Genomic DNA, 25410 nt, shown 5'->3' on the forward strand with positions numbered 1-25410 from the left:
GTATCTGGGGTCTTAAAAGCTTGTGAGTGGCCATCCAAGATGGTCCCACCCTGGCTGGAGCAAGGGCAAATGAAGAAAACCAAAGATACAAGGAAAAGATTAGTCCAAGGGACTAATGGATCACAACTACCACAGCCTCCACCAGTCTGAATCCAGCCCAACTAGATGGTGTCTGGCTACCACCACTGACTGTTCTGACAAGGATCACAACAGAGGGTCCCAGGCAGAGCTGGAGAAAAATGTAGAACAAAATTCAAACTCACAAAAAAAAGACCAGACTTGCTGGTCTGACAGAGACACCTCAACAGAATGGTCCCTAGTCACCTCTTTAACCCAGTACTGAAGTCAGTCCTGAGGGTCTTCCTTCAGACAAAGGTTAGAAAGGCTTATAAAACAAACAATAATACAGGTAACTCAACCATGTGTACCAGACTAAATGGGCACACCAGCCCAAGGGTAAGGATTAGACAGCAGGAGGGGACAGGAAAGTAGGACGAATAGAAATAGCGAACCCAAAGTCAATAAGCGGAGAGTGTTGACACGTCACAGGATTGGCAACTAATGTCACAAAACAACACGTGTATTAATTATTTAATGAGAAACTAATTTGCTCTATAAACCTTCACCTAAATTACAATAAAAAAAATAAAATAAAAGCAGTCATATATTAAGATCTTTCAGAAAAAGTTGCTTTACAATTATACCATTGGTCAAATAGATTGCTAAGATTGTGTATATTTAAATAACTTTCATAAGATAATTTTATAAAACAATGATAGTTTATTGGATAAAAGTCACTAGTCTATAACTTCTAGATGGGAGCTATTTTCATTCCAGTCATGTGATAAAACACATTTCTATTCTATAGGAATTATTTAAAATATTTCATCCAATATTTCATTGTTTAGCATATGAAATAAAATCAGTGTACAATTAAGTTGTGAAAAATTGATTATCCATATTTAAATTGTGTGAGTTTAGTCATTATTACTGTAGTTCTGGATAGTTTGATGATGTTTGATTTCTTAATTAAAAAAATAAATAAACTCATTTTTGTTTTGCAGTGGCATTATGAAATAAAAGTTCCATTGTAGTTGGAACCATTAATAAATTGGTTATGATCAGTATATAAATGATGTAACTTTTATTAATACAAATTGTAATTTCGCCATTTGAAAGTCTGATGTAAAGCCAAAAGCATATTTGGACCAATAATTCATTTGGATTTTTACATTAATTGCATAAATATTTTCATCATTTTAGAAATTGTTTTCCCTTTCTGATACATGGAAAGGAATGCAATATTTTAACAGATTCTTAGCATTAAGACGGGGAGTATAGTATCTCATATCTTTTACATCTTTTTCCCATTTCCATCAGCTCATTTCTACATGTACAGAGTATTTATAGTTTTGCACAGGAAGAAATATGTATTTATTAGGAGTTTTTAAAAAAGGAGTTTTATCCTGTAAGCATAAAAGTTTTAGTTATAAATTCTAATTTTAAAAATCACAGTAAATAGACTTACATATGTTTTATGTATGTCTGTTCAATGTTCAATGCTTTAATATTTCATCTGTAAAATGAAGGTGTTACTAAAGATTCCTAGATCATAGCATGGTTATTATGAAATCAAAATTATATGATATTTAAAAAAAAAACTTTAAAATTAAGCAAGCCATGTTAAAATAATGGTTATGTTGATACCAGAGACCATTTCAGATCATTCTGAAACATTTTATAATTGATAATCTTTAATTCATTAAAAAGTATCACAGTGACCTGAAAAAAAAAAAGATAAATAACATTTATAACAAATCATACATATGCCCTTCTGCATGACAGAGTTAGTCAGGCCAATAGACAAAAATGGCAATTTCCAAAAGCAGAAATTAAATTTGTTTTGGCAAGGGTCTTTTGTAATGGAAAAAAATTAAGAGATCTATAAAATGTTCAAATTATAGATATATGAGGCAGAGCACGAATAGTACAAGCTTCATAGAAAATTTATGAACAGTGATGATACTTCAGTGAATGTATATATATATATACACATAGAGAGAGAGGAGAGAGGGAGGGAGGTGTGTGTGTGTATCCATGTGCTCCAGTATCACTTCCATTAGTAATCATCATATAATCAATAAAAGTTTGAAATTAAAAAAACAATAAGTGCACTATCACAAACAATTTTGCCATAAATAAAACTATAATTGCTTATTGGAAAAAATTTATCATTTCATTTTCATTAATTGTATGATGCAACTACATACGAACTCACGTTTTACTAAAACAAACTGAGCAATAATCCTGCCATATAGCAAGTGCTGATCGTGCTTTCAGAACTTTAGGTATTACCCAATTCTCAAAATAACCATGGCGATTAAATGTTTTTATTAATGCTATTTTTATTCCCCCCCCCCCGCCAGGAACAATCTGAGGCTCAATTTGGTTCACCGTCCAAGGTCAAAAAGCCTGTAAACAGAAGAATCAAAATTTATACCCCAAAATGTCTCCAGGGCTCACTTATTCACCATCTTGCTTATGTCTGTTCAAGGTGGTTTGCATCCCTATGCTTAAACACCATTTGTATATAACACAATACTGCTAATTGCCTGCTTTTTCTTCCATATGACTGAAGATCCTCTTCTCCAAAGCAGGGACGGATTGAGAGACAAATTGGAGAAACGTGCAAATTCTCAAGGTTATGGCTTTGAAGACTTAGGTACAGGTTAACAATTTTTCTTTTGCTCCATTTTCTCTTCATTTCCAGTACAGCCAGAGCTGTGATTTTTTAAATTTAATTTAAACTGGATGTTAATCATATCATAGGATGGGAAATCCAGCAACAACGTGAGTGGTGAAAATCTGTAAATTGGGATATTAACAGAAATTTATTTGTGCTCAATGTTTAAAGAGATATGCAGAAGTATCTGTCATGGATTGGATTATGTTCCCCCAAGAATGTGTGTATCAATTTGGCTCAGCCATGATTCCTGGTATTGCATGATTTTCCTGTATGTTGTAATCCTGCCTCTATGATGTCAATAAGGGAGGATGGGAAGCAGTTGTGTTAGTGAGGCAGGACACAATCTGCAAGACTGGATTGTATCTTGAGGCAATTTCTTGAGATATAGAAGAGAGAAGCAAGCAGAGATACAGGGAGATTCTATATCACCAAGAAAGCAGTGCCGAGCGTCTTTTGGACCCAGAATCCCTGCGTGGAGAAGCTCCTAGTATGGGGGAAGATTGATGAGAAGGCCAACAGAGGAAGCATTCTCCTGGAGCTGACACCCTGAATTTGGACTTTTAACCTATTTTACTGAGGAAATAAACTTCTCTTAAAGCTATCCACTTGTGGTATTTCTGTTACAGCAGCACTAAATAATTATAGATTATAAAATTCAAATCAGTATCATTTAAACCTAGTAAAACCCATATATTTAGCTTATTTCAGATTATAGCATGAGAGAGAGGGATATAATAAACATACTAGCATAAAGAAATTATGCTGCTGAAAAAAACCTCTTTAGTTCTCAGCTCTCTTAGGCAGCACATTTTTATTATAATTCCTTTTTTACTGTACTTTTGAGACATCTTTGGCTAATTTATAAATAAATGAATTCTGTTCAAAGTAACATTTTATCTAAAAATTCCAATTTATTAGTACAGAGATATCATATATTGTAAAAGGGATACAGTGTGAAAATCATAACGATGCTTGTGAGCTGGATGAATCCCTCCACCAAATATGGAAATAAATAGAACTCTAAAGATGCAGGGGAGCTTAACGATTTTTCCACAGGTCTTTGTTGGGTAAAAGAGGGATACTGGGCATGAGGTTAACATTTAACGTAAGTGCTGCTATCTTTTTCTTATAAAACAGATCATATGAATTGTCTAACTTACAAAATACATTTTTACTTCCAAATATCTTGGCATCATTTGAAAAATATGAACCCAAAATAAAAAATAGGAAATTATGGATATGTGTGTGTGTGTATCTTTAAAGATTATTCATGTATTTGAGGGAGAGATTAAATTTTTTAATACATTATTGTCCATGGTGTAAAAGTCACAATAGACAGCTTGAAAAGGTAAATAAATTCATCCTGAAAAAGTAGAAAATCGATTCCATTTTAACACGTAGGTTGAAATGCAATAGGACAAATTCCACACAAGCACCACATGAAATAAAACATTGTTGTTATCTTTGCTTTTAAATGAAACTTTTTTCCTCTTATTTTAGTACAATCTCTCTCTAACGCTCCCTCCCTTCTCCCTCTCCCTGTCATTCCTTCTCCCTCTCTTTCTGTGTGTGTGGAGGGGGGGCTATGGGTGTGTGGGTATAGTTGTGTATTAGTACTCTGCTTCAAAAGAGGTATGTAAGATCTTCTCAGAAGAACCATGAACATTATTCAATAAAGATTGAAAATATAGGTTGGTTTGGGGGAAATTGAATTATTTCAACAGCTAATGATTTTAGATGAAATAAATTTAATTTATATAATTTTAGGGACTGGCACATTGCCATATATATAGTAGGAAATTGATAAAAATATTGTTGAAGAAGGAAGGTATAATTAATTATTAAGCTTTCATGTTACAAGTGTGTGTGTGTGAAATCAATACACCTCCCTCCTTTTCTATCAAAGTGCTCTGTTCATACAGTCAGATTTAATATTATCATAGAGATTGTTGGTATGCAACAATAATTATATTTTATTTGAATCTCTTTGAGCAAAATAACAAGTTAAAGTATAATCGTATACATCTTTTATTTCATATTATATCATATTTCACCTTTTTGCTTCATTTTGATTATGTCTGCCCTCAAATTTTACAGAAATTGTTATAAGTAACATCTTTAAACTCTTCATGCTTGTAGATTCAGCTAAAATAAAGCTTGTTCAGCCATACAAAAACAAGCCTAGGTATTTTTTGTGAAATTCTTATTGACAATGTCAACAAACTAAGTAAGTTACCATTCTTGTGCATTGTAGAATATAGTTGCCATGATTTTTAAAAATTGACAATTGTGAGATAATAGAATCTTTTTATTGGACAGGGGAAAGAAAGACTCTTATAACTGTTAAGTCAGAACTCACAACTCAATTTGACGTCAGGAATAATAAAATTCCAAAGGAAAACAGGTAATCTAACAAGATAACCTTTACATGTGAAGAAAATAATGTTAAACATGACCTTGCTACAACTTAATTATCTATATTAAGGTAAACTCCTAATGATTTTTCAAGTTAAATTGTTAAGTTTAACACATATTAGTATAGTCAAAATGACACAAAGCACAGATAAGGAAAGACAGACTTAAATGTAACAAATATACTGTGAACATTATTTACGCTGAAATTAAGTTTAAAGCAGGTTTTTCTATAATGCTTTTACGCAGCTCTCTCTACTGTTTCAAGATCCACTAAAAAGCTAATAACTGTTAAGATGCCTTTTATAGATCTTAACTACAATATAATGATTTCTTTGACCCTGAAGAATAACTTCAATTTTTTCAAGGCTGCTCTTTTTGAAGCAAAAATGTATATTTACACACTGATACCAGAAATTACTCATAGTGCCAAATATCAGTTCCTATCATCCTGGCCATCTCTAGAACACTCTCTTGTGGAACATTCTTTTTGTAGAATAAGTAGACCCCCTCAGCTGTTCACTTCAGGATGACACAGTGTTAAACATTGACCTGGAAGCTCTACAGGATGAATCACCTGTAATGACCCCATGGATTAGGTAAATTATAAAGCAAACGCAGCACTGTAGGAATTTTAATCTGGTTGCAGAGGAACAACAGTTCAGAAACATTAAATTAGGATCTTACAAAATATAAATTTACCTCTGCATCCTTGAGCGTGCTATTTCTTTGCATTTTGTCCAGACAAGACAAAAACGCGTTCTGTGTTTACATTTAAAATTTTCTCAACTTGGTAGAGCCCCATATATTTTTATGTATATGCTGAATTATGTTTTATAATAGTCCTAATTGACACTAAAAACAAAATAATATGTACATGTTGACTCATATTCTACTCTCATAACTCTAACTGATAATAATTTAGATGATTTACTTCCTATAAGTAGATAAAACTGAATCTAAGTTTTTCTCCCTTTTTTTTAAAGTCCCTGTAAAGTTTAATTTACTGTGTTTTTCAGGCCATAACAAAGAAGCATACCGTACCTCTTACGCTGCTGGTTGTTGCAGACGTGGTTGGGCTGGTTGTTATGGCTACAGAGGTTGTGACTGTTGCAGTGGTAAGGGAGGGGATGAGAGTAGTGGGAGGCAAAGTGTTGGGAACATCTGGTGAGTGGAAAAAAACAAAACAAAACAAAATCATATCATGCAAACAAAGGAAGAACACAAACGATTCAAATTACAAATACATGTATCTTATTTAGATTGAATCTTTATAGGCTTAAACAGGTTATCGGGTACAACACTGAATGTACCACCAGTTCCTGTCATTTTTTTTTTTTTTTCACTTCTTTTTTAGGCTCCAACACAAAGCAAAAGAAAAAGTTGGAGCAATCTTTGCAAATAGGAAAATCGTGTGTAATATGTAGAGTGAAATTTAAAATGACAAGAATCCATTTATTCGCTGAGCCTTTTAAAAGATTGTACATGCAGTAGCAAAATACACATAGGTAAAACAAAACAAAACAAAAAAACAACATGCTTTGTCAGCAAAGTAAATAAAGAAACACATACAGAAATAAACACAAATAACACCGCCATATAAGATTAAAGGGATGTTAACAATGAATGAGTATATGCATGTTAAATGCTTCTTTCTCTTCCTTTTAGGAAAACTTAATGATAAGAATAAGATGAAAGCAATTTTTAGAAACAAAAAAGAAGCCCATTATTATTACTATCACTATTATTATTTGCTTCTCTGTTTCTCACAAATGATGTTAATCCACAACTCAGAGTCTTGTAATTCTTACCCTGATTAGCTGGTAACGCCTTCTAACAATTTTGCAATACCTAGGAGTCTTGCGAGTATTGAGCCAACTAGCATGACACCCAATATTCTGAAAGGTTACAATTTATTTTATTATGGCAGAGCTAGGAAAGTTATTGAACATAGAGTAGACTTGAACCATAACATTCAACTTCTAATTCATGATTAGGCAAAGTTGGTGAAAGTTAACAGTAGATGCAAATACAGAGGAAATAATAATCAGAAAGAACAGTTTAGCATTTAATGCCAAAACCTTCCTTCCTTTCCCTCAGAACCTGCTGAAAGTAGGAAGAACAGCAGAGAGAACAATGAAACAATGCAGCCAGTGTCGAGCTATCGAGAGCCTCAGCAAGACCCTCAAAGAGTCAAATCTGGTCTCAGTAGATAGGCATATAATTTACACAGTGAGGAAATTAGAAACAGTGCCCAAATTACCTGTAATTACAGGGCTGGGGTTTGATTTCTTATGTTTGCCACACAGTCCCTATATATTCAGAGTGTTTGACAGTTTATTTTGGTATTAAAACATTTCCTGTCATTCTCTCAGTGAAAGTCTTTGAGTCACACCAAAAATTTTCTAGTTCTTTACTTCTGATAAATAGCCCCACTCAATCTGCTAAACTCTCTGCACTGGAGACGTCAGAAAACAGCATGAGATCGCTCCCTTATCTTGACTATTGATGTTTACACCTGTTTTTCAACAGGAAAAATGTTTCCTGGCCAGTCAACTTAAGAAAACAACCTTCTGAAAACACAATGGTGCTGCATTAATCACTGGGGGAAATGAGTAATGCCTGGAATACATTACTATGATCATAAAGTAGGCCTGACTTTAACATTACAAAGGAATAAAAATTATTTACAAATATACATATACTTTCTGTTTGCTAATTTTTATAATAATTTCTGACTTCATAATACACTCTCCTAAATATTTTGTAAAGAGGAGCAAAGTAGAGGTAAATATTTTTTGAATCATTGATATTTTATTAAAAAAGCATGTGTGCTTTATATCTCTCATGCATATATAAAATAATAATTCTTCATCTCTCAGCAAAATAATTTGCTCATTAGGATTTTAAAATATATGCATCTAATAAACGAAAAGGCCAATCTCTTCTAGGACTATCACATATAGGAATATAAAATTAAATTAATCCTTTAAAAGTCCATGTAAAGAACCTGATGTTACCTAACGAGTTATAGATTATAAAACATTAACTTATTTGCTAGCAGACAATGGGTTAAATAAGATTTCATTGGATCTGAAATGCAGCCTTTCAAAATCAACTGTGTCATTTGATTCTTAATAGCAGGAATACTGAAAACTATTTTTTTTTTTTAGCTTAAACAAAATAAAACATTATTTGAATTAAAAAAGAAAAAAAAAAAAAACTTCCATATCAGCAATGATGGGGACTAATAACTAGTGAATTGTTTCGAAGGCAGTCCATATATTTTCAGGTACTCTGGGTATTCTTGTATAAACCAATGTGCTTATTTCTTACAAAGTGGAAATTAATCAATACAGATTTTTTTCCCCAGGCTGTCATTCAAAAAAAAAAGAAAGAAAGAAAAAAAAGTGTACTTTTAATAATTGTTAATCCACTTTAAGAGAAACCTCTAAAGTCTTTTAAAACGTTCAGGTAGATGAGATGCCATTACAAATCACTGATTCATAGTCTGGCTTCTGCTTGTCTCCTCAGCTTCCTCTCTGATCCTCTCCCCTTGATTCCATATATGGCTAAAAACAAATTGTCTGAGAGCAATTTGATGGAAAGCACTTTGCCCAATATGACAACTGGGTCAAGGCCAAAAAAAAAAAAACCCAAACCCATTGCCATCGAGTAGATTCCGACTCATAGCCATGACCTGCCAAATAAGAACTTCCTTCCAGTCACCATTACATATTAACTATTGCTACCCTTATTTCATCCTTATGTATTTTGCAATACTTTAAACGTTGTCATTTTTTCAGAATTTTTGAGGGCTTCTTCTTTCTGTTCTTTCTTTTAACTTTATATTATTCATGTTGCTCTAATTAGTTTCTCTCTACTTTGAAAGAGTAAAAGTTGAAATAACTTAAATATCCAGCACCTGGGGATTAACTGGAATGAACTAAAATTTAACGATGTAAGATTAGTAAGAACTCCTGGAAGGACCAATGAAATTGTTTCATAAAACTGCTCTCTTTTACCTGCGGCTTCTATCTTCTCTGACTTCATTGGTGCTGCTCTCCCCACTAGACAATTAGCTCTTGAAGGGAAGAACTCTGCCTAGTTGAGACCCTAGCACAACAGTGCAATTTAGAAGCTCAATAAATATTTACTAAATGAATTTGTACTTAGAATTATAAATACAGGATATATTTTAGAGGATCAGGAAAAGTCCTTTTTTTTGGACAGGTGAGAGAATCTATCATATGAGTAAACAATATAGAAATAAAGGAATCCATTACTCCTGTGCAAAAACAAAAACAAAACAACAAAATTGGTCTTCTTGGATATAGATAAAATATATATATATATATAGATAGACAGTTGTTATTTCCTGAAGGATACATTTTCAAGACCAGCAACCTACTGCTTATTTCTTCAACAAATTTCCTTGGTAACAAAATTAATCTCTGCCGGTATCTCCTGCTACTTTAAAACGCAGTGTGAGTCTGACCTAGAATCACCTCGTCCACGTGTCCTTGCAAACTCTCTCCATTTTCACATAATTTGAGACTTTCAGAAAAGGGGTCAAAGGTCAGGAGGACTTATTAAGCAGCTGCTACTCAGTCTAAGTGAATAAAAAAAAAAAAAGTGAATAGCCCTGAAAAATTGAGTCTTTTGGCGGCTGCAAATGATCACAACAAACTTATATGTTGACTACTATTATTTCCACTTAATAATTGAGAAAACTGGTAGCTGTTCTCATCTGTAAAATTACACACACACACACATTAGAGTTATAGAAAAATGCTTTATTTAATATAAGAGTATGATGGAGAGCCTTCTCCAAAACTTCCATCTAATGGTAATTTATTTTTAGCTGCCTTATTATAACTACTGTAAAAAACAGAAATTAGCAAAAGACTGAGCGGTCTCCATAAATCGAAATATCCATCTCTCTGGTTTTCACTCCGCCAAGTAAATGGCAATATTTGCATAACTTATCGATTATTTTAAATCTCCATTTTTTGGCCATTGATTTAGAAGTTGATTGTAGAAGTGGTGCTACATTATCATAAGGATGTAGGGATTAGGAAAACCTAATACTAATAATTTGCTTCATTTTTGAGTTATTTTTTTCCACCTTTTTAAAACCATCATGCTACTAGTACAATGGATACAACATCAAATATAGCATGGGATAGAAAATGCTAGTCAAGACCCCTCCTCCCTTGTAATATTGCTCTTTTTTACTTTTCTCAAGAATAAAAATACACTAATTCATATACGGAAACATTATATACATGTATATATTAAAATAGTAAATCCCAGTTCAATATTAACTTATTAAGTCTGTCCATGAAACAAAAAAATCTGCAGTCAAGTTAGTATTATAAGTAATTGGTTAAATACAACTTGTCAATTTTAGAAGATCTTGATATACGCCATACATGTTAACATACTGTGATTGATCAAAAGATGTTTGAACATGGTGTTGTTGTTGTTACGTGCCATAGGATCAGTTCTGATTCATAGCAAACTTATGTATAACAGAGCAAAATTTGATAGTGGAGACTAAGACAACTAGGAATAAAAAAAAAAAAAGCAAAATTAAAGTGACATGTAATGTATGAATATTAAAATTCAGAAATAACAACTAATAGAAAGCCCAATCAATTAAATACAGATGTTTTTATCTCTGATTTTTGCAATGCAAATGATAGGCTTAAACTTTTTGTTATTTGCCTTGTACAGTGTATTATTTCAATCAACTACTATTGAAATGACCTGATTAAAAAAAAGTTTACAAATAAGTTGTTGAGCATTTAAGATTTTAAAAGAAAATTATCTGTATTATATGTTTTCTAGAGGTTAAGGAATATAGAATTCATAATTGATAAAATATGTTCTGGGTAAAAAAAGGTATTTTGGAAGTGAATGTAAGTATTTTTAACTTACCTAGATCTGATCACAGAAATTAATAAATGTTGATAAATAACTTCAATATAATTTAAATCCAAACAAAATAAATTTCAATGTTCTTCAAAATTAGAATTAAAAACATATTCTAATTAATGAGAAATGTTCGAATTCTACCTAATGAGACCACTGTTGTTAAGGTGTTAAAATATCTGATCACAATATTCAGAAATGTGCAAAATAAATTTGTCTGAAAGTATGATTATGTGTTTTAAATTTCTTTTGCTAGCAGACTCAATCTTAATGGATTTTTTTTTCCACTATATACTTAAATAGATCAAACTTGTTAAAATAACTTGGTAGTTTAAACGGTAAATTAAAATGAATTCATGGATCCCCATGACCCATTATCTAAGCTAAAATAAAATAAAGTCCCTGGGTGGTACAAATGGTCAACTCACTCACTGTTAACTACAAGGCTGGTGGTTTGAGTCCTCCCAAAAAAGCCTGGGAAGTAAGGCCTGGTGACCTACTTTCAAAAAATCTGTCGCTGAAAACACTGTGGAGCACAGTTTAACTCTGACACACAGTGGGTCTCCCTGAGTCAGAATCAACTCATTGGCAACTGGTTTAATAAACACATAGTAAAGATAGGGGTTTCTCTGAAAGGGAAAATGTGAGCATTTTTATTGATAAGAAACAGAAAAATCAAGGTTCCAAGACATGAAAATATTTGCTTATAACTTTTCCTACACATAAAATGTGAATTACAATAAATTATTCTTTTCATTTCACTTGTGACATATATATTCTAAAATACTATTATATAAAAGGGAAAATTTGGGGGTATTTCAATAATGTCAGACAGAACCCCAAATCTAAACAGTTGCACAATTGCTTATTAGTCCAGACAAAGTCTAAGTAGGCTGCAAAAGATATTCATATAAGTGAATGTTGGGTTACAAATAAGTGCAAGGTATAGTTTACTGAGAACCTAGTCATATACAGAGATTCATTTTCAGTTCAAACAACAAAGATGTTGCATCCGAAAAGTAAAATCTGTGTCCAGGGCCCAAGACAGCTGTGGCTAAACTTTGTTATGATCAATTTGCCCAGTCTATCATATCTCCTGTTTAACCTACACGACTGTTATGTGAATTCCAAACCACATCCACCATTGTTTTCAAGCAACCTAAATACTAAGGCTTACTGTAGCCACAGGGGCTAGTGTTCCTCAGGGCACATGTACCTGGCTTATTTTCATTATTTCCTATAGTGCCAGGTTCACATAAACAAAGAAGCCTAAGCCCAACACAATAGATGACATCTATTCTTGACTCAAGTGCTTTCCCTCATTCTAGACACAGCTCTTTCTGTACTCTTTGCTGCCATATTCTCAGAGCTTCCTCTATTTCATAACATTAGCTACCATCTCTTCCTGGTCCACCCTTCAAGTCCCAGTTTAAATATGATCTCATATGTATGTTATTATGTTGTTGATAGTTGCTGTTGAATGGATTCTGACTCATGGAGACTCCATGTGTTACAGAATACAACTGTTCCATTGGTTGCAGTCTTAATGGAAGCAGATCGCCTGGCCTTCCCTTCTATGGTACCAGTGGATTTGAACCGCCAACCTTTAGGTCAGCTGCCTAGTGCAAACTCTGCTCTGCATAGGGACCTCTCATCTGTATGTTGTTTTTGTTGTGGTGTGCCATCAAATTAATTGTGACTCATAGCAACCCTTTATTATAGAGTAGAACTGCTCCATAGGGTTTCCTAGACTGTAATCTTTATGGAAGCAGATTGCCAAGTTTAGTCTCCTGTAGAGCCACTGATGGGTTAGAACAGCCAACCTTTTGGTTAGCAGCTGAGTGCTAAACCATTGCACCACCAGGGATCCCCGATTCTGCAAAGAGTTATTCTTTTCCTTCTCTGTGATTTCGAAGCACTTTGTACACACCCCTATACATGACTATTATAAAGGTGTTTTGTCATGCCATTATGTTCATGTGTCTGTCTCTCGCAATAAACTCTAGGCCTCGCCTTCTACCTCCCCATGTCTTTGTCTTTTGAAATATCACTTTGCTTTGGGACATGGTTAATCTGACCCAATTCCCTATTTCTGCCCATTTTAGAATATCCTCTCCTTCCAGATGTACCTAGTATAATGGTACTCTCAGATCTCAGCCTGATTCTTCCCATCACCTCTGTGAAGACTTCCTTGAACAACTAATGTTGACTTGATTTCCTTCTCTATGAATATGCATCATGTTTTTACATTTGTTTCTTGCTTCTCTAACTTTCTTCCTCTAATATCTACATAACTATTGATTCACACATTCATGACACAATACCATGGGCAGACCCAGAGTTATGTGCATTTCACTAATACTATATCTTTTTCTCTCCCTCGGTGCAAAATACATATCAAAATATATGTATAATATTATGGCAACACTTTTGGATTTGCCTTAATCTAAATAATTAAGGGAAAAAACAGTTGCCGTCGAGTCCAACACATGGTGAGCCCATGAGTGTCAGATTAGAACTGTATGCCATAGGGGTTTTTGGAAGTAGATCACTAGGCCTTCCTTCCAAGGCACCTTTGGATAGAGCTGAATCTCAACCTTTGGTTAGGAGTCAAGCCATTAACCATTTGCCCCACCAAGGGCTCCACGTAATTAAGCAATGCACTCAAATTCTATTTCCCCTCTTATTGATAATAAAGGACATAGTACACTGATTATACATGAAAGCTTTCCATGACATCAGTGGTTTGAATTGTGGAGGCTATAAAATTCATTTAATACTTAGGACAAATTGTTTTGTTTTGTTTTGTTTTTTTCATGAACTAACTAGATGATAACAGAGAGTAAGCACTTACGCATACTTCCTCAGGGTGCCAAGCACTATGCTTTGAATTTGGCAGGTGCTTTACAAATAATGAGGAGCCCTGGTGGAACATTAAAACCTAAAAAACCAAACCCACTGCCATCAAGTCAATTCCAACTCGTAGCAACCCTATAAAACAGAGTAGAAGTGCCCCACAGAGTTTGCAAGGAGCACCTGGTGGACTTGAACTGCAGATCTTTTGGTTAGCACCCGTAGATCTTAACCATGACACCACGAGGGTTTCTAGTGGAATATTACAGCCTTGGAAACCCCACGGGGCTGTTCTACTCTGTCCTATTTGATCGCTATTAGTCAAAATCAACTTGATGGCAACAGGTTTAGTTTTCATTTACAAATAGTGCCCTACCGGTGACATCCGTAGATAGTATGTAACATTATTTTTAATTATATGAACCAGTAATTGAGTCTTACGTGGTTATCCCCTGCAAAAATTGTTTCATGCCTCTTTCTGATCATCTGTGAGGAGATTTTGAGGAATCTGCTAGTAATCTTCAAGTCTACATGATTATTAACAAATTAAAGTCTACCATCCTGGAAATTCTTAGATCCTGAATGCATGTTTTCAATATTTCTAAAAAATGCTACAGTCTAAATTGTATCATCCAATTAAAAATAATAGAAGTGTCCTTTATTTCCAGGTTATAATGAAGGAATTCAAAGAAAATACAACCACATTTTGTCACTGGAGCTTATTAGAGCGCAGTAGATCCTGTATAACCTTGTCAAAAGGAAATCAGTTCCAACAAGCACTGTATACAATAAACTGAACAGTGGTACAGCACCTTTTCTCCAATAACGAGCTTTTCAGGTTAAAGGTATGTTCTGTTCTCTACAAATGCAGTGTACAATAATTTCTAACTTGTCAACCTGTTTTGTTTTGTGGCAGTTTCTCTTTTCAAAAATGGCATTCTAGCCCATTCGGAATGGATTTTCGAAGCAAAATTAAATCTAAAGAGTCCCAGAAGCCCAAACTGCTTGTTTCCCTCCAAGGACTAGTGTTCAGTAGGGAGAAAAACTGCTACCATTTAGTCTGAAATCCATATGTCTACCTCCTTTCTGCTTTATCTGACTAATGCCCCAGGGTGGTTCCAGGATAATCAAGAGTCCCCAGTGGAGAGGCAGAAGAGCTAGTATATTGGAAGCGTTAAAGTAAAAAGTCTATTTTTGATAGAAACTATTTGCATGTCTTTACCTTAAAAATAATAATGCACTCTTTTCCTTACTGTTAATTGCATTGCCACTGGAAGCAACGGTAAAAGGAGAAGTTTACTGTATTTGCTTTTACCTAAAGAAGGGTATTTTTTTTTTTTTTAAAGAAGGGAGTTTACCTGCTCCCATTATGTTCAGCTCTGTGTAGCAGCTTATTTAGAGTACAGCATGAAAATGGATAACAGCACTGAGGCTCTTTTTCCTGAAATGACAACCACCGGGTTGGCAAGGCCTCAACTCACCAGAGCTCGCCTCTACCTAGAGAGTCATATAGTAACCTCATCTGCTTCGTAAAAAGGAACCCTTTTAAAAATGAGAATTGAATGAATCCCTTTTCATCCTTCTGATAGCTTCCACTGGCTTCACATAGGAAATGGAATCTTTATACAATAAAAAAAAGGAAAGACTGTTCTCGAGAAATGAAAAGCACTGCAATTTTAAACTGTAGGCGGTAACCGACAGTCCTATATAATTACCAGAAAAGTTTATGAATAAAATCAGCCTGTTATTTAAAAAAAAAAAGCATGCTTTTTTTTTTTTTTTACATTTAAAATATTTTTTTTTTTTACATTAAAACTTACAAAACTAATGTGGAATTTAAAGTAGGAAAAAAAAATGCCTTTCAACTGGATGAACCTATATTGCTTAGCTCCACCTACTACAATGTTCTGAGCTCTTTCTCCTTAAAAGTAAATCAGATATTTCATCAAAAACTTGCAACTCTGTGTAAGTTTCCTATGGGAGAATAATTTTGTCACCCATCCAAACAACAACAAAAAAAAAACACTGCACTTCAGTTGACTCTAACTTATAGCAACCCTATAGGACAGAGTAGAACTGCCCCAAAGGGTTTCCAAGGCTGTAAATCTTTATGGAAGCAGACTGTCACAACTTTCCACAGTGGAGCAGCTGGTGGGTTTTCAACCACTAACCTTTTGGTTAGCAGCTGAGTGCTTTAACCACTGTACCACCAGGGCTCCTTGTGATATAATAGTAACACTAATTGAGAAATCTGGATATCTGGATTTTTCACATAGGCTCCGTTATGGAATAGCTAAGGGACATTTTGCACATAATTTAACTTCTATGTATCTGTGCCGTCTCATCTAAAAAAATGAAGAGTTGGACCTGATCATTTACATAAATCCTTATGAACCAGGTTGTTAACTAGTGATGGGTCACAGTTGATCTTCTGTCCCTAAAGTACCTTCACTTAAGAATATTGTAAATACAAACCTTTTTGCAGAAGACTGCAGAAGATCCAGCGAGAGCCTAAATATCTTGGTTCAGATTTTAAAAATGCCTCATATTATAAATCAAATACCTCTCTCAACTTTAGAATAACTTTGTGTGTACTTAAAAAAATTTGATGGTAATCTGAATGTGATAAATGAAATTTTGATGTCAGTGAACATTTTAGGAGAGAAAAGTTACTCTTCATATCAAGTCATCTGTATTTAACTTAGCTTATGATTTTTAAAACCTCTCTTAAACTTTCTCTGTCTAATCTTATTTTTTCCAGTTTTCATCTTTTGTTCTGTAAAATAGTTGCTTATCTCATACTAGGTTATATATTCTCATTACTATATAGATGTGAAGTCCCTACATGGCACAAATGGTTTGCTCTTGACTGCTAACCTAAAGGTTGGTGGTTCAAATCCATCCTGTGTTACCAGGGAAGAAAAGGCCTGTTTCCATTTGGATACAGCCAAGAAAACACTATGGAGCAGTTTTACTCTAACACATGGGGTCACCATGAGTCAGAATGAACTCAGTGGCCACCAACAACAACAGCATATAGTTTTATCATTCAGGAAATTACTAGAAATACTTCCCATGATTATTGGTTTATTTTCTTAGCCAACACATAAATTCCATAAAAGAGTACAATGGGTCCGAGAATGCTGAGACAACTATTCTTTGGGCATAAATAAGCTGAACTACCTTTGTTTGAGAGGACAGGAAATACAACGCTACTAAGGTCTTAAACCATTGAAAAACGGTCTTTAAGCTGTAACTGGAAGTTAATACACAGCATTGGAATTAGTGAATTCTAATTTTCACATACGTGCTTGTTGGCTGATAATTTTTAAAATGTTGTAAAATGCATTCAAATACAGTATTTACTACAGCAATAAAACCCAGTGCACTAAAGTTTAATTATATACAAAATACAGGAAATGTAGGAAATTTTCAAAGATTATTATAACAAATTTGCTATACTATAATTTAAGAAAACTGGCAAAGGCTGCTTGCAGCTACTTTTGATGCATGTATATAAATAATAGATTCACTTCAATATGTCAACAGAAGATAATCCATAATAAAGACTAAGAATAAGGTAAAACAGAATTATGAAGAAGCAAATATTGAACTTCTCTTTTAATATCACTTTATATTCCAGTAGGAGCCCTGGTGGCAAAGTGGTAATAGCTATCGGCTGCTGACCTTTTTGTTCAGCAGTTCGAACCCATCAGTCTCTCCATGGGAGAAAGATGTGGCAGTCTACTTTGGTAAAGATTACAGCCTTGGGGCAGTTCCACTCTGTCTTATAGGGTAGCTATGAGCCGGAATCGACTGGACAGCAATGGGTTTTAGGAAATAGGGATACAAAGGTATTCATTACCCATAGGATCCCTGCTTTTTAGGGAGTCATGATCTAGGGCACAAACATAGAATATATACACATGTATACATACATATATGTATTAAAAAAAGCCAAACTTTTGCTGTCAATTCTGACTCATAGGACCCTATAGGACAGAGTAGAGCTTCCTCATAGGGTTTTCAAGGAGTGGCTGGTGGATTCAAACTGCCAACCTTTTGGTTAGCAGGCAAGCTCTTAACCACTGCTCCCTACTTGACAGTTCGACTCTGTCCTATAGGGTCTATGAGTCAGAATCAACTCAAAGGCAACAAGTTTGTTTTTTTCTATACATACATATATGAATAGAGTCCTGGTGGTACAATGGTTAAGAGCACAGCTGCTAACCAAAAAGGTGGCAGTTTGAATCTACAAGCTGCTCCTTGGAAATCTACTCTGTCCTACAGGGATGCTGTGAGTCGGTATCGACTGGACGGCAGTGGGTTACGTATATGCAATATGCAATTAAATACGCAAATAAACCACTAAAATGCCACATAATGAGAGATGCTCTTCAGGGATTTAAAATGAAGTGATATTCTGTAACTGGGGCTGCTTTAGACTGGAGTGGACAATAAAGGCCTCTCTGAGAAGATTCTTTTAGTCTGATATCTGAATGAGAAGAAACCAGGCTTGTAAAAATCAATATCCCTGACATCATTCCTCATCCTAAAAAAAGAATAAGCTTGATGATTCAGAGGGGTTGAAAAATGGCCAGGGAAACAGGTGAATACAGGGAGAGGGATAAGAGACGTCCTAGATGTAGACTCGACGGCATTGGGGTTTTTTTTTTTTTTTTTAGGTGTAGATACCAGCCATATTATTATGCAGAGCTTGCTAAACCAGTGGAATAAAACTGTGGGTTTTATATTAAGTCTGAGAAGTGTCTTTAGGGAAATGTAAATGGTGGACAGACATGAGGTGATACGCACTTAAAGCAATCTTGTACTGCAGCTGTGTGGGAAGGGTAGAAACAGGAAGCCAACTTGAGGATGGAAACAATTCTATATATGTGGTATTTCTGAGGTAAATTATCCTAGAAACATTAAAAAAGACAATGTCCTATTTTTCTTCAGGATTTATTTCAAGAGGCACATGAACAAATAAACAAAATAAACCATAACTGTCAAATTATATTTTAGAGATACCAAGTCAGCAACTACGAGAAAACTGATTGGCATGGCAGAAATGTAAGCAAACTTTTTATTCTATTTCACTTTCTACTATGATAATACTAGTCGTGGAAATTTTTACGTGTCTTTATAGGGTTGTAATTGTGAAATTTGCTAGAAAGCACAATAAGAAAAAATAGAAAGCACAATATGTACATGTAAAAAAAGTGAAAATGTATACATTTTTTCAAAGTAAAAATAGCATGAGATAGGATAATGAAAAAGTGACAAATTGTCAAAAAATTTTATTCATACAAGTAGAAGAATGATGAACTAATGGCGTAAGTTAGAGCAATGGCAAAATGACTTTAAATGTCATAGAAGGTTTACTATGGTAATAGGAAGAGTAAGCTTTAAGAGGGAGGAGGAATATCATAAAAATCTTTCTGGGATAGTGCATCTCAACTCTGTTATGACTGTCTGAGTCAACCCGAGTTCTCCACTGAAGCTCTAATCTGACTTCCTGCTTTTCTATAATCTGGGACTGCCAGAGTCAGTGCAGCTACTGGTAGAAGGAGAAATGAGCTACTCATTTTCTCTCTGTGTGCTTCTGAATTGCTTCCCAAATCCTGGGGAGGGCTCTGAGACTGGAGGTGATACTAGAAACGCAGCAACTATGCTAATCTTCCATTTGCATTTTGAGGAGTGGTTATGAATCTCTCCAACATAAAGGGATTTAAAACACTTTGGGAAAACTGACAAGGAGAGAGACATTTAGGATTTGGGGAACATGGTGATTTGCGTTTCGAACTCTCCATAAATATTTTTCTAGAAATTCCCTGGGCACTAGTTTGGTGAGTAGTGTCTGGAGTCTTAAAAGCTTGCGAGAAGTCATCTAAGATATAACTATTGGTCTCTACTCATCTGGAGCAAAAGAGAAAGAAGGAAACCAAAGATGCAAATAAGAAACTAGTCTACAGAGCTAGCTAACAGTCTACGCAAACAATGGCTTTACCTACCTTGCAACCAGAAAAACTAGATGGTGCCTGGCTATCCCTATTGACTGTTTCAACCAGGGACTTAAAAGATGGCCTGGGAGAAAATGGGAGAAAACTGTAGAACAAAACTCAAATTCCTAAAAAAAAAAAGGCCAGACTTACTTGACCAGTAAAGACTAGATGAACCAGAGATTATCTCCCTGGGATATCTTTAAACTTGGAACTGAAAACATTCCCAGAGATCATCTTTCACCCAAGCGACAGACTGGCTCATAAAATAAACCATATCACCTATGAGTACTGTGTCCTTCTAAATGATCATCTAAATGAAACCAAATGGTAAACATTTTCCCTAGACCAAAGACAAGATGGTAAGGGGGGACGGGTACACTAGATTAAGGGAAACAGAATAACCAAAATAGAAATAAGAAAACTGATACCCAAAAACCCAGACTTTTTTTTTGTGTGTGAAAAATGTATCTAATGTCACTGAACAATGTGTATACAAATTGTTTAATGAGAATTTGGTGTGTAAACTTTCACCAAAAAACATTTTTTTTAATTAAAAAAAAGGAGATGTCCCTAAAAAGTGATAATCCAGAAGACAAAACATGAATCATACTTAAATGATTCTGATTTACCCCCAGACATGTAAGTCTGTTAGAGGGAAGGTCCTTGTACTCTGCTAGAACAAGAGGACCAGATGAGCTCTCAATGGAATGTATAAAGTACTCAGTCCTAAAGTGTGAATCACAGTTTTTTTTTTTTTTTTTTTTTGATGTCCTGGGTGTAGGCAGCAACGTATGAGAACAGTTAAAGAGCATTTTGTGGAACAGAGAAATCTGAGATAAGGTGGAGTCCAGGGCTGCATCACAGGAATCCTCAATTTTAGAAGAGATGCAGTATATGCTGACACGTGGAGGCACCTCAGAGGAAGAAACTGGAGACACTTCTCTAGCTTTTATCAATGAGTAGGACTTACTATTTGAGCACCTGTCCCCAGAAAGTGTCCGTTGACACACTGCTGTCGAGTCAATTCTGACTCATAGTGACCCTTTAAGAAAGAGCAGAACTGCCCCCATGGAGTTTCCAAGGAGCACCTGGTGGATCTTTATTTGGAAAGGAGGCCAACAAGGCACCCCAAATGGTCTCCAGATGCTTATAACCCCAAAGAGGAGCTAAGAAAATACACCATCTGGTAATGGGAAACCTGAAGGTTCAGGAACCTCAAGCGCTATTTCACTCCCAAGCTGAAGGACTACCAGAATTAGAATACCTTTCTAGGGTCATTGAGGCCCAACTCCCATATTAGCCTCAAAAATAAATAAATAAATAAAATACATATATATACATTTTTTTCCCCAGGTGCTATAAGTTTCTAAGAGTTTCAAAAGAGTTTTTTGAAGACAAATAAAAGTAAGGACTTGAATTACTTCCAAGCTACAAAATGAAATTAGCCTGAAGCCATGAGCAATAGCATGCAACCATTTCCTGTGTGATACATAGGTATCTGCTATGCTTTCTTCATGGAAGATGCAGGTCCAGATGGTCTTTAATTGGGGTGAAGATATTTTATGGAAATCCACTGAACTTGATGTTACATTAGAGAAAGAAGGGTAATATAAATTTCACCTTTCTCTAAGTGTTACTAGTTGCCACACTGTTAAATTTTTAAGATCTATGTTGCTTTAACTAGCAAGAATTTAGAATTTTCTTGTCCTTCAATAGGATATTAACCTAATTTATGCTCTGGGTACCATTCAGGGAAGACAATGGGAAATAAACTGTACAACTCTTGGGTGAATTTCCTACCGGAGCACTGGATTAGAATTTTTTTTTTTTTGTATAATAAAAGCTAGTAAATTACAATAACAATAAAATTATTATAATAATAGCAGTAATTTATTGCCCATCTATGTACTGATACTGTCCTCAGTACTCCCATTCATGATGTAACCCATTTGTTTATGTATAATCCAGAAGTGCTATGTTACTATTTTTTAAAAATTCCAGACACGTGCACTATATGCTCAGACTCTGAACATCTACATAATTGTACTTCCATCTTCCTATAGCCCTTCTATTTGTATTATAATTATTTGAATGCTTAACTTATCCTCCATATTAAACTATTCACCTTTGCAACTCTCATAATGCTAGTGCCCTGCACTCAGTTTATAAGTACTAGATATAGTTGGTGAATGAATAAATTTTTCTCTTGATCAAAGTCCTCCAAAAGTTAAGAACAGCAGTGGAACAGAATATTTCAAGGCAGTTAGAAATACAGAAGTGATTAGTCATTCCAAACAAACAAGTAACTAGTATGATATCAAAGATAACATGAGACTTCAATATTTTTGTATAGAAGAAAAAAAAAGTTGTGCTCACAGGAAGTAATAACTATGGCTGCCAATTTAGCAAATTAATTTTTTCCATTGCTGAGCTTGTTAATGAAAAATGCCACTTGCTCTCCTAATGGAACGCCATAGTGCAAATGTTTCATAAGTATAATGTTTGATCCTACAGGCTTTTGTATGCTGACTTTCATTAGGCCTCTCTTTGAGGTGAATTTTAGACTGCCAGTTTCAAGTTACCATCTGTAGTTGTAAAGCTGAAATTTGCAAAGGTGCAATTAGGAGGGGCCAAAAAAACTCCACCAATGTCCATAATACAAAATGTCAGTGCTGTTAACAATTAAACGTGATAACATTTAAATGATGCACTTCCATTGACATCCAAAGAATAGAATCTAATCTTTAGTATGGCATCTAGGTAGCAGATGATTTCACAGGAAAGTGCTCAGACCTCACTTTAAGAATCAATATAAGCTAGGCAACTCAGAGACAGAGTCAAAGACACAGGCCTCAGCTCATGAAAAAATCCTTCTGTGATAGAGCTATATTAAATTATCACAGCTAATGCAAAATCAACCTTGGTGTAAAAGATAAAAAAAAAGGGTAAAGTTCTCACAAATGATCACTTATCACTTCATTCCTAAATGCATACAGCATTCATTATAAATCCAAATGCCACTCAAATTTTGTCATTTAGTAGGGTTTTGAAACAGCCACACTATTAACAGGGGAGAGTAGCTTTTCATATTTACACAACCAGTGACTAATGAAACATTATATCCAGTGTGCAAAAAAGGGGGGAACTTTATTTTCTAATGAGCCCAACTGGAGCCCTTTTAAACAGAGTGTAATAATATGGTTTCACTGTTTCCTCCAGCCTCTCATTAGTCGTGTCAATAATCCTAGGTAAACTACTGTTGAACTTCACAGCATTTATCTAGCAGCATGAATAGCATTAATCCATGGGGTACTTTTGATGAACCGTTGTTCAAAAAGCAAAGCCAAAAATCACGTCTTACAAAGCGCTTAGAGAAGTATTTATGAGAAATATGTCAACTGCCAACTAATAAAGGTGGTTTGGCTATTTAGGAAATCATGCTGTTGGCTAGCTCACAAACAATGGAAAAACATAAATTTTCTCCACTTGAATTACTTACAAAAAAAAAATGAATATCACACTTTTCATCTATGTCATCTCCTTCTAATTCTCTACATTTTATACGTTACATTGCTTGTGACACAATATGGCGTGCTACACAACGTGTCCCCAGTCTATATTGGGTGAGTAACTATTAGGTGAGAGAAGTAATGAAGAAAGTTAAGGGTGAAACTGACTCACCGTCCTGTAGTTATGTCACTGACCATCCAGGTCGGCATCAACTAAAAGTTACTTTTGGATCCTTCTCCAAGGATTTAACTTACTGTCTTGACACACTCAGTGGCTACGCAATCTTTGGCATTAAAACTTGGAGGGTGGGTGTACAGAAGCTTATCTAATCTAATTCCAATTGATCATTCTTATTTGACTGGGTAGTATTTCCCAAACGTTGAATTTTGCCCAATCAACGAGATGCTAGATTTCGAACTCTCAGCTCAAGTATTTTCAAGATATTTGCGTGAACACGGTCTAATAATCACGGGCCTCCTTTTTTTTTTTTTTTATCCCACCAAGGTAGTATTATGAATTGAGAGATTTTATACACTAAGGCCATGATAAAACACCAGTGTTGTATAATGACTTAATAATCTTTTTCCCTCCGATTTTGCCTGCATTGTAACAAAACAAATACCTGACAAAAATAACACAAATTGGACTGATATTTTTCCCTGAAATTAAAATTTGGGGTCTAGAATTAACCTTTACAAAGAGTTAAGCTTTACCCTAAAAAATTCTTTTTGGGGAAAATCTAAAACTAACTCAAGCCACTTATAGTATTCTATGATTAGATTCATAGAAATGATATCAAATAAACTTAACCATTCAATAATTCCTAATATCTACTTTATTTCTTACAGCATTGTATTTTACACAATACTAGTTCAGAATACTGTAGTATTGTGTAGAACACAATACTACTCTCAAAAAAGATTTCTTTGGTTAAATATATGTGGAAAATGTTAAAACCTCTAGTGTTTCTTTCCCTTGGAGATTCACAATGCATCCTAGTATATAAAATATACTCTGAGAAGTCTTGCAATAAAGTAGCCTGCCTTATGTTATTTATCACAGTATATATCAATCTCATAGAAGTTCATCTCCATCTAATCATATGTTAATACTACCCTTATCAACAACTCAATGTGGCCATTGGAAGTAGGAAAACACAGATATTCTCTTCACTCTTAGGCACCAGTGTCTTCTTCTACCTTCTTGTTGTATTTACTTACAGTATGAGAAAAGTGCAGTCAAAAGAGAATTGTCTGTGAAAGTTTCAAATTATCGTTCATGAAAAATTAATGCTGATATCATTAGTATTGTAGACCTTATCTTTGGTGCATCTCAATGACTTAACTATCATTCTTTGGAAAACCAGTTATAGCAATTACAAAATGTATTGTATCATAATATGACCAAAATAAGCTTAATAGAAATATTATTTTTATGATTCTGTTAGAACTAAAAGCAATTGTTCATAAAATTTAAAGAGAGTCATCACCAAAAATTATACAAATGAACTTATAATAAAACTTCATAGAAATAATTTTCATCTTTAGAGTGTGCTATAATTTTATTAGCCTGGCTTGGAATATACTAATCATAAGCCTTGGGTATATTTACATATATAAGAAATCCTTCTGAAAAAAAAAAACTGCTTAATTTTGTTTATTGTTCCAAATATTTTGGTAAATTTGAAGTTTTTCAGGTCATTCATTACTTTTTGTGTAATGTTTTCGAAAGGTACTCACCATGTACAATGAGAACGTACTCTGCACTGCTTTGGCCAATGGTGTTTGTGGCTTCACATCGATATGTACCATTATCCGTTTTGTTCAAGAAAAGAATGTTTAACTCTCTACCACTCACAACCATTCGGTCGGGATCTGGTAATTCTCCTCCATCCTTTGTCCACAAAACAGGTTCTGGCCTATTGGATTCAAACATGCATAGAGATAA

The 25410-nt window shown here is 34.5% G+C and overlaps 1 protein-coding gene across 1 annotated transcript in view; it reads right to left on the reverse strand.

Annotated features, from left to right (window-relative positions):
* CADM2 (cell adhesion molecule 2) overlaps window positions 1–25410 on the reverse strand; it is a 183231-nt gene that overhangs the window by 65982 nt on the left and 91839 nt on the right. Inside the window, exons 6-7 of the mRNA XM_064273481.1 lie at window positions 25203–25381; window positions 6203–6322 (exon numbers count right to left, since the gene is read on the reverse strand). Of these exons, the coding sequence (XP_064129551.1) occupies window positions 6203–6322; window positions 25203–25381 (299 nt within the window). The remainder of the gene's footprint in view (window positions 1–6202; window positions 6323–25202; window positions 25382–25410) is intronic.

Source organism: Loxodonta africana, chromosome 20 (assembly GCF_030014295.1).
Source record: "Loxodonta africana isolate mLoxAfr1 chromosome 20, mLoxAfr1.hap2, whole genome shotgun sequence".
Lineage (NCBI taxonomy): Eukaryota > Metazoa > Chordata > Mammalia > Proboscidea > Elephantidae > Loxodonta > Loxodonta africana.